At 40.0% G+C, this 10242-nt stretch overlaps 2 protein-coding genes across 3 annotated transcripts; one reads left to right on the forward strand and one right to left on the reverse strand.

The window, feature by feature from the left end:
* Positions 1-5: 5 nt before the first annotated feature.
* Positions 6-1449, reverse strand: LOC110190639 (cytochrome c oxidase assembly protein COX18, mitochondrial). 2 transcript variants are annotated; one of them, XM_086833392.1, is made up of 3 exons: positions 866-1449; positions 179-803; positions 6-66 (listed from the first exon to the last, which is right to left on the reverse strand). In XM_086833392.1, the coding sequence occupies exons 1-2, from the start codon at positions 1337-1339 to the stop codon at positions 201-203; spliced, it is 1077 nt and encodes a 358-aa protein (XP_086689518.1). In that variant the 5' UTR covers positions 1340-1449; the 3' UTR covers positions 6-66; positions 179-200. The 2 variants fall into 2 exon arrangements, with proteins under 2 accessions (XP_086689518.1, XP_020816895.2); XM_020961236.2 differs by having other exon boundaries at positions 6-74; positions 866-1448.
* Positions 1450-4085: 2636 nt separating this feature from the next.
* Positions 4086-9984, forward strand: LOC110190594 (F-box only protein 33). The gene is made up of 5 exons (XM_020961187.2): positions 4086-4468; positions 5060-5215; positions 5275-5379; positions 5433-6249; positions 6311-9984. Exons 1-5 carry the CDS (start codon positions 4326-4328, stop codon positions 6440-6442), a joined length of 1353 nt encoding a protein of 450 aa, XP_020816846.1. The 5' UTR covers positions 4086-4325; the 3' UTR covers positions 6443-9984.
* Positions 9985-10242: the final 258 nt, after the last annotated feature.

Raw genomic sequence — 10242 nt, forward strand, 5'->3', positions numbered from 1 at the left:
TTGCCTTTTCTTTCGGGGGTTTTCACTCGTTTATTTGCTTTCGAGGAAATCGAGATGATGCTGCCCCTGGGGTACTGAATATGATGATGATGATGATTTACAGTGGCGCAGTCGTATTTAAGGGTTGTCTATATTTACATAACTGCAAACGCATTAAAAAACAAACTCAACGTCTTACCTAAAAGTTAAATTAGACTACATCATTTGGTCGCCGGCGGCTGAGGCTTATCAGCAGGTGAAGACTGCTCCACCAATCCGACCCGTTGCTGAATCTTCAACCAGAGCTGATCGTACGGCTGATCGAGTTCCGTTTGGGTCTTGGGAATTCCCACAGATCGTCGCACTTCCGGCGAGAGAAGCAGCATATTCTGGGCGAGGCCGAAACTGCTGGAAGCTACCCAGTAAACACACAGTGCCGACGGCACCGTGCAGGCCACAGGAACCATCACGATGCTCAGGCCTCGGAACACATTATTCATCGCACTTTGCAGCCGGGTGGCAGGACGTGTACGGGACATGGACTGCACCTCAATGATGGCCAAGTTAATAAGGCCCAAGGCCACTGGCAGAATATAAGAGCTGTCCACTACTGTGAGGTTGGGTATCCAACCAAATCCCCCAATGGTCATCTCTGTGGCCACAATCTGGGCCTGTATACTCGTGGGATCCGGCAGCAAGTAGACTAGATTGCGCAGCGCAACCGACTGGAAGATCCACAGCGGCACCTGGCCCCACAGCACGATGAGGGTTTTCATGGGATGACAGTTGTCGCGTATTATGAGTTTCTGCCACTGCTTCTTTATCTGTAGAATATAATGTGTTAGGATTGGCTCAAAAAAAGAAAAGAGTTCTTATTGCCACAAACCGAACGCTGGTAGACGACCTGCGTCTGCTTATCAGTCCACTTAAACTTGTGCTTGGCCACCGCCGCCTCTCGCTTTAGCTCCTCCACAATGGCGGGCATTTCCAGCGCTATCTTCTCGATCCTGGCCGTGATCCGGTGCTGGTAAACGGTTAGCGGCAAGGTTACAATGCTGCGAAACAGAAACGTGGACAGCACAATGGAGGCCCACCAGGGCAGGCCACTGTAGTCATGTATCTGGATGAGGGCATCCTGCATATAAGCCACGGGAGTGCTGTTCGATAAAGTTTGCCAGAATCCCACCATACCGCTGGCATTCGCCAGTTGGACACTTGTCGCCGCCGTCACAGCCGCTTCCGTGGATGCCGGGCGGTGATTTTGAGTGTTATTTTGGAATGTAGCTCCAGGGTATGAGTATTTACAGATGCCAGCAACGATTGGCCTCCTGCAGGCACGGTAGAGCAGCAGCGTTGCCATTATTTAATCATGAAATTCGAATAAATCGCGAAGTAAACAATATAAAATGCATAACAGACAACAGCTGACTGAATAACAATGTGACCGCACTTGGAGCGGCTAAATATACCATACAATTTTTAAAATGTCCGTCAAATTAGCGTCGAAATGGAACGGTGGGAAAATGGAAAACGGAGGGGATCTTTAATTTTTAGTTTACTTCGTAATTAAGGCACTTATTCGAATAAAATAAAGTTTCTAAATGGTAAAAAATTAATTTTCTATTGTTTTTAACTGGGTTTGAAAGTATTTGACATTTGGATATATTAAATAAAGTATGTGAAAAATCGTGTTTTGACGGATTTCTTAATATCTCGGCTAATGAAACGCGTGCAGAAATACCCGATACGCCAAAGTAAGGGACAGTTATAGTGGTTTTACGCTATCAAGTTTCAATTTCTTCAAACCGTCAGTTTTTTAGCAAATCGCATAACAGTGATCTAACCACGGGGTCAGCTTGATACAAAATAGTACATCCAAAATTGTAAGGGTTGTAACTTCAATATACAAATGCGTGCACATATGCACGGTATATAGGCTTACTAGGGAAAGATTAACGACTATTTAGTGAAAATTTCAATTGTTTTTAACAGTCAGATTTCGAGAAAATCGAATAACAGTGGGTGGTGTATTTGGGCTGATAGCTAAGGCGCGAATTATGAAAATGGAACCAGATGGAAACCAGTAGAGAACCACTCGCTGAACCATTCCAAGGAACCATGGAAATGTTAAGAAAAATACTAAATTAAATAAAAATTGCAAAATTGTTGAATAAAACATTAAAATAAGTGACTGCAGACAGATGGACATGGCTAGATAGACTCGGCTGTTGATCCTAATCAAAAATATATATACTTTATAGGGTCGAAAATAATTTATTTACTGTGTTTGCAAATTTTTGACCTGAAATCATATTACAAAGCAAGGGCATTGAAGCACTAGATTTGAAAAGCAAATTTTCGAAATAAGATTTAATAGTCAACCCAATAAATGATATCGTTATTCTAAGCAATTTGGTAGGTGTTTCATCGAAATCCGTTCAGTAGTTTTGGAGAAATTAACATTTGAATTATTAAATTATGTACTAAGGAGGCATGACTATGCACCCCTGGTACCCAACTGCAATAAATGAAAGGTTGGGATTTCTCATTAAATACTTAACGGATTTTGATGAAACATATATCAAAATGTTCAGAACTCCAATGCCGTCTATGGGACAATCTTCCTTTTGCATATGCTTAACCATAAAGTTTAAATCAAGTTTTCTTGTTTTTAGCCAGGCAGGGCTGCCGGATATATTTATTCTTCACTGGCAAATAAATGGAAATAAATGAAAAAGTCGGGATTTCTTATGAACGACTAAACGGATTTTGACGAAACGTGGATTAAAATGTTCAGAATTGCGATCCCGTTAGTGGTACGATTTTCAGATTGCATAAGTTTTTTAATAAAGTTAAAATGAAATTGACTTAATTTTAGGCAGACAGTGCTGCCAGATATATTTATTCTTCCTAGGAACATTTATGAAAATAAATGCAAAAGTGGGGTTTTCTCATAAACGACTTAACGGATTTTGATAAAACAACTACCAAAACGCTTGGAATGCCAATTCCATTCATGGGGCATGCATATTTCATACAATTGTGTAAATGGTCAATAGGAATATTTTCTGGCCGGCTATTCATCGATAGGAGGAGGCGCCCCTATCGATATGAAGAAAGTGTTTGTGAATAAGATCGGAAAAAGAAAACGCTCATTTCTAAAAATCCATGGGTTAGATTATAGAGATTAATAGAGGTTTAATTTGAAATTATAGAATATTTTTCCCTATCGTTTGATATGCCGTGCAAGCTTGCACGCGCTCATTTAAGGTAAGAGAGGCATTACATTCCGCCGTGGTATATGCTAAAATAATCTTTCCGTGATTTAGATGAAAATCCTACCAAATTGTTTTGAATGACTTTTCCATTTATTGGGCAGTCACTTGTCTTAATGTTTTATTTAACAATTTGCCATTTTTATTTAATTTAGTATTTTTCTTACCATGGTTCCATGGTCTGCTTCAGCGAGTGGTTCTCTGCTGGTTTCCATCTGGTTCCATTTTCATAGTTCGCGCCTTAGCTATCAGCTCGAATACACCACCCACTGTTATTCGATTTTCTCAAAATCTGACTGTTAAAAACAATTGAAATTTTCACTAAATATTCGTTAATCTTTCCCTAGTAAGCCTATATACCGTGCATATGTGCACGCATTTGTATATCGAAGTTAAAAGCCTTACAATTTTGGATGCACTATTTTGTAGGGAGCTGACCCGAGGTTAGATCACTGTTATGCGATTTGCTCAAAAACTGACGGTTTGAAGAAATTGAAACTTTGTAGGGTAAAACTTCTATAAATGTTCTTATTTTGGCGTATTGGATATTTCTGCACGCGTTTGATAAGCCGAGATATTAAGAAATCCGTGAAATCACGATTTTTCATATGCTTTTGTTTTTGATATATCCAAATATCAAATACTTCCAAACCCAGTTAAAAACAATAGGAAATTAATTTTTTAGCATTTAGAAACTTTATTTTATTCGAATTAGTGCCTTAATTACGAAGTAAATTAAAAATTAGTTTGACGGACATATCTTTTAAATCATATGTGATTTTGGAGCTGCCAGACTTGGCAAAGAAAATCACTGTTTATCTCTTTAAAATCATCTTTGTTCATTTCTCCTATATATAGTTTTCTGTAGATAAAATAAATGAAAAAGTAGGCGTGTTAGAATAATTTATAAATATTTAAAAATTAATATGTTCGGCCCAAATCGGATAACGATAACAATATTTCTTTTTCTACACAAAAATATCGATACATTGATATTTTGATATATTTTTCACATCCCTAACTCTGCACTTGCAACTTTTTCCGTTTGAAACGCAATATTTAATACGAGTAATGAATTTTAGCCAACGCCAAGCAGAATGGCACACAATTCCAGCAGTGGCTCTAAATCAAGTCTTCGACTATCTTCAGCCAGCCGATCGACGGGCGGCGTCCAGTGTTTGCTATTCCTGGAGACTTTCCTTCTTTCAGAAACGGTTAGTTCAATGTGGGTGTGCATGTATGAGCGTGTTTTGTAGATCCAGGTGTACGTGTGTGTGTGAGTGAGTGCTGTTGCTTAAATGTTTCAATCCGTTTCTTTGTTTTCCGCCCATATATTATAGCAGTTCGGTAAATAAAACAAACAAGAAAACATCTGTGCAGGCATGAGCAATCGAAAGTGCCACATAATGTATATGGACGTTTTCCAACGGGGCTCTTGTTGACGCGGGCGTCGCACTTGGCAACGTTTCAATGTGTGTGCGGGCCAAACAACAACAGCTCTCGGACCGTTTTGTTTATGTTAGTGTTGAAAAAAGGGGAAAGTCCAAGATAAGAGGAATTCCCCTGCTTCGCCAATTGCATTTAATTAATTAGTTGATCGATAAGCACGTAACCTTTAATGGCAATTGTTACGGGGACATATGAATGTACATATGTATGTGTGTATGTATTACATGGAAGTGCATTAAAGGCAGTATTGCGGTTTTACAGTGAACGCTCGATGGGGTGAAAGTCTTCACAGTAGCAATTAACATATATATTTATTCTTAATACTAATTAATGCTTTAACTCTCTTCCCCCCTCAGCTATTTTAGAAACTTTCGCTTTCAGTTGGATGTGGGCTGCGATGATCAATTGGCTTTCTTTCATCGCTCCATGGCCAATTTGGCAAAGGAACTGATAGTTGTCTTTGACTTTCACAATGCATTTCACATCCAGAAAATGCGACGCATCCTGTACAAGTAAGTTCCTCTTTAAAATTAACTTTCATATCCTTGGCTAATACCTCTATTTTTCGCAGAGTGGCACGCTGTGATAACATCCGGGGATTACGTTTCCAAACCCACAACGTGGGCCTCGTTGCCATTGGGAACATGCACAGCGAGCACTTGGCGGCCATTGAACAGTGAGTATATGAGGTAACCCCGTAGATTATTAACTGTTTAGTGCCCCCCGCAGATGCTTCGTGGAGCCGCTGAAGCTGTTGCTCAACCGCAAGCGTCAGCCATGCCAGCTGCTGGACCTTGGCGCTATCGAGGCGCTCACCTACTATGGCCACGACTTCCTCAAGGCCATGGGCAAGCCCCAGGAACTGCTGCAGCTGACGCTTGCAAGCATCAAGTACGATCCTAGTCACTATCCCATCCTCTCGCTCGACACAACGTTACTGCAGAAGTGCGCCGCCCTTCAGGTGCTGTCTCTCGACTACGACACGCTCTCCGACGAGCTGCTGCACACGATTCAGGTGCTTCCGCTGCGCAAGCTACTCATCGCGGTACACGGCCTGGACAGCGAGGAGCAGCCGGACGTCTCGGAGTCGGCCTGGGCTCACTTTAGCGCCCATTTTGCGAGCATTGAGCTGGTGTTGACCCTGGTGTATGCCTACGAGGCCATCGAGTTGCTGCAGCACCGCGTCCTGCGTCGCAACATGCCGATAACCCACGTGCGGCTGCTCTTCTGCGAGCTGATGAACGCCGAGGCCCTCGATTGGATGTCTATACACCACAGCGAGACGCTGCGCAGCATCCAATACGTGGACTCGGCGTACAAGAACAACGGCTGTGTCGACTACACGCGCCATGGCTACATGCGCCAGGATCCTTTCGTCATGATGGCCTGGCGATGCAAGCGCCTCGAGGAGATTGTGGTGCACGGCTATATGATGGATCCGCACAATCTGGTGGGCATTGCCCGGCTACGCGGCCGGCAGCTGAAGCGTCTCGAGGTCTCTCTGATCGACTGGACCAGCGCCGCTTCGCTAAATGCCTTTAATGAGGTGAGTGGTATTGAGCTAGTAATTTCTTTAGAAATCTAAGATATCTGTATTCGATTCACAGGAAATAAGCACCTTGCTGGGACAACAATGGTCGCCGATTACCCCCGATAAGCTGCCGCCATCGCTGGCCTTCGATCATGAGGTACGCGACCAGTTCGTGTACGAGATGCTGCGCCAGGATCTAAGCCATTAGTAAGTCAAGAGGTCAAGAGAGTAACCAAAAAAAAAAAATGAAAAAAATTAAGAAAGTCGTCAAGTGAAGTGAAGGGAGGGAAGTGAAGAAGTGCAGGGAAAATCAAAAAAACATGACACGTGATCAAGTCGAGCGCATAGAAATTAATTTATAAATTGAAAAACCTAATTACGTAGCTAAAACGAAACACAAGTGAAAAATATGTAAGCAAAAACGACAATGCATCCGTTATATACACTAAGTTATCAAAATTTTTATATGTAAAGCAAACGTTTCTTAAGTTTTTATTCTCCCCGTAATGAAAGTCGAAATTTGTTAGGCCAAAGCGAGCAGTAGCGACAAGGAGTGCTAGACTACCCTGAGCACTCCACAAGTCTATGTAATATTATATAAAGGGGCGACGACGAGATGAGTTTGTTGAAATCTGCTAGAGAAACATCATTTTATAAGCAACAACAACTGTGATTCAAGCAAGAGCGAGTGCAGCCAGTGGGGGTAGCATTGCGACAACCAACTCTCATACAAAAAACAAAAACGACAACCAACAAATTGTTAAGCGAATTGTCTAGTTAGCTAAGTTTAAAAGTAAAAAAAGATGGAACAGAAAGAAGAGTGTTGAAAGATGTTTGTAAAACCAAAACTACGACCAATGTCAAATTGTTTGCTCAAAAACTCAATTGGCACAAATTGTTAAAGCCTTTGTAGTAGTGTGAATAAGTACGAAAGCGGGCGCCCAATTGTGATAAAAGAACAAACAACACCAAAAGCAAATGTAACAACCAACGAGAGCTCGATCCTCGTTCGCTAAGCGCCGCCATTTGTGTAGTTTAAAGTGATATTACCAGCAAAGCAGCAGCATCAGCCGCAGAGCAGAGCAGATCAGAGATATATACGTATCTTTAAGGAATAATATAGTGGCTGCTGTACGTGTCCGTGTGTTTGTTGTGCATGCGTTGGCCAGAAGAGATAGTGGCAGAGGCAGGGATATGTGAACCCAACACCAAGTTTTAAGTATTTCGTAACACAGGCATTAATTTATACAACTATGTACTATATATATTTAACCTATGTTTGCACAAACAAGAAGCAGTAGCAGCACTAAGCTCACCGCCGCTGCTCGTCCTCCCAGAGTTGCTAGCCGCCGACCAACAAGTACAACCGATACAACAACAACAACAACAACAACAATGGTACCTGAAGATCATGCTGAGCATTTAAGAAAAGAAGAAGAATAACAACAACAACCACAAAGTACTTGCTCAAATCTAACAAAAACAATCGAAAGAAAAACACAAAAAATCTACTGAAACAGAAGACTGAACCGAACGATCGGTTGTCAGAGCAACGCGGCGGAGGCACTGTGCACTGTTCTCTGAGTTCTGGGCAAAAATAAAGAAAACACAGAATGCGATCTCAATGATATAGAACAACTCTTGCAACTATCCAATCGACCATCTCTATATATTTGTAATAATCTAACCAATCGATGCATGTAATAATTTTTGTTATGAACTGCAATAGCGAATATTAATTTGTAAAAGAAAACGAGTGCAAATCAAGTGTAAAGCGAAGCAATCTAAGAATGTATGTCGAGCAGATAAAAAGAGCAACTGTAATGCTTTGGTCACAGAAAACGTAAATTGTATGTTTCGATTCGAGTTCAGACGAGCAATAGAGCTCCCATGTTTTCCCTGTGGCCGGGCAATTAATTTAAGTCTAGTATGTACCAACACAACAACCAACAACACCAATAACAACAACAACAACAAATGTGATAAAAGTGTCATGCTGCTTCCAAGGACAACGGACAACTTTGTGCAAGAACAAATACGATCCAAGACAGCGCACGAAATAAGCAAAAAGATAGAAAGTATTGGGAGCATTGGAATGGTAGGGCCTTAGGGATTCAGACTTTCTATAGCTACAAGACATTTGAAGATACAAAGAAATAATATAATCCTGATTTTAAATGTATTATTGGAATAATTGTTCTTTTTTTTTACAAAAGCGAAGATCTGCATGATTTTTCTCTCATATTATAAGAAAATCCTTTATGTTTTTTTCATTTTCTACGTTACAAAAGTTATTTCCTTAAAATTCAAATTAAATATCAACTTTATTAGTATTATGAGGTGATGTAAGTTGAAATTGAACACAAGAAATGAATGAATTTGTTATTATGTTATGTTATGTTATGAATTATGTTTTCCTCCTTTATAAATGAAGTTTACTACAATAATAATAACTAAGATGTCCTTTAGCTATAGAAAGTATCAGATATAAGATCAACCCAAAACTTAGGTAGAGGGGGCCCTTGATCAATGGATTCATTCAATTACAATCAACATAAACGAAAAGAGTATTAAGTTTTTCTGTTATACTAGAGTCACTTCCAACGCTGCTGTCCTATGAGTAACGTTCTTTTTTAATACTTACTACTCAACAACAAAAAAATATATATATTTTATATGCCATTTATTGTATTTAAATTCGAAAGGAACAGTAACCGATTTTGTAAACCATTCCACAAACAAATTGCAATTTATGCTAACGTGTGTACTGATCGAGTAGCGAGACACCGCGGAGATCGGGCGAGAGAACATCCGAGTTTATGATAAGTGTTGAGCAAAAAGAAACACCAAAACAAAACAGAAGCCTGTGTGTTACTATATATGTTATATATGTAAGAGTAGCCCCGATATTTGTCGATACAACACTTTCGACTAAGGAGGAAAGGGTCTTTTAGGGGTAAAGCTAAATGGAATACAGCCGTGCATTAACAACAATGTTTATATATGTATATGCAAGTTATGCTTACAAGTTATAAGAGCAAAAGTGAAGAAAGCTGTGATATAACCAATCCAAGAAAAAAGGCAAACAACAACACACAAAGATAACACCACAACACTTTAGACAACCAGAGAACAAGAGAGAACAACTACAAAAAAGACAAAAGCCAACTCGAAACATGTGCGACCAACAAAAGAATGTTAACAACTTTCCAAAAAAAAAACCAAGAGGCAGGGGAATCAGGAACCAGGAACCAGAGAAAGGCGACTAATTATGATGATGAAGGGCGAATTCTAGGAGATCCTAGTAGTAGCTAGCTTGGCAGGAGCAGGCCGGAGGGTACGGGTACCAAAGCTTGAAGGCTTCAAGTGGAAAAGCACGCGGAATATTAGAGATAAATCAAATGTTATATTATATATATAAATATATATATATATACCGATATGTAGTAGATTGAACACACACATAAAGAGTGCACATAACTATATAGAAGCTTCGAGCGAAAGCCACAATTTGATTTAAAGTCAATTTCCATTTGATTTGCCATGTTTTTTGATTTGTGCAAGATTTTAAAGCTTAAAAATTAAAAAATAAAACAAAACAGAGGCCAACGACAACCGTTTGTGTGGCATATATGCAATATCATTAAAGTTTAAGCAAACACACAAGAATTATGTAAACCGAATTATAAACAGTAGCAAGCAAAGAATGCATTCAATTGAAAAACAAATAAAAACGTTTGAAATTTAAAAGGTGTCCTATGGCTTTTGTATTAAAATAATTCTGCAACAGATGTGCCCTTATTTAAATGTAATCCTCGCGGGGCCTCATTTTTATAGCCTACTTCGTGGGTGGCATTATACAAGCGGCCACCTTGTGGAGCGCCGATTAAATAAGTATATAATTTAAAATAATAAAAACAAAACAGAGGAGAGCATATCCTTGCAGGAGGAGGAAGGAGCACCGGTAACTTCCGGTGAGCAACGCAAGCGCTTCAGGATGCTGTGAGC

This window comes from Drosophila serrata, unplaced genomic scaffold (assembly GCF_035046125.1).
Source record: "Drosophila serrata isolate PLE 108 unplaced genomic scaffold, ASM3504612v1 contig_272, whole genome shotgun sequence".
Taxonomy (NCBI): domain Eukaryota; kingdom Metazoa; phylum Arthropoda; class Insecta; order Diptera; family Drosophilidae; genus Drosophila; species Drosophila serrata.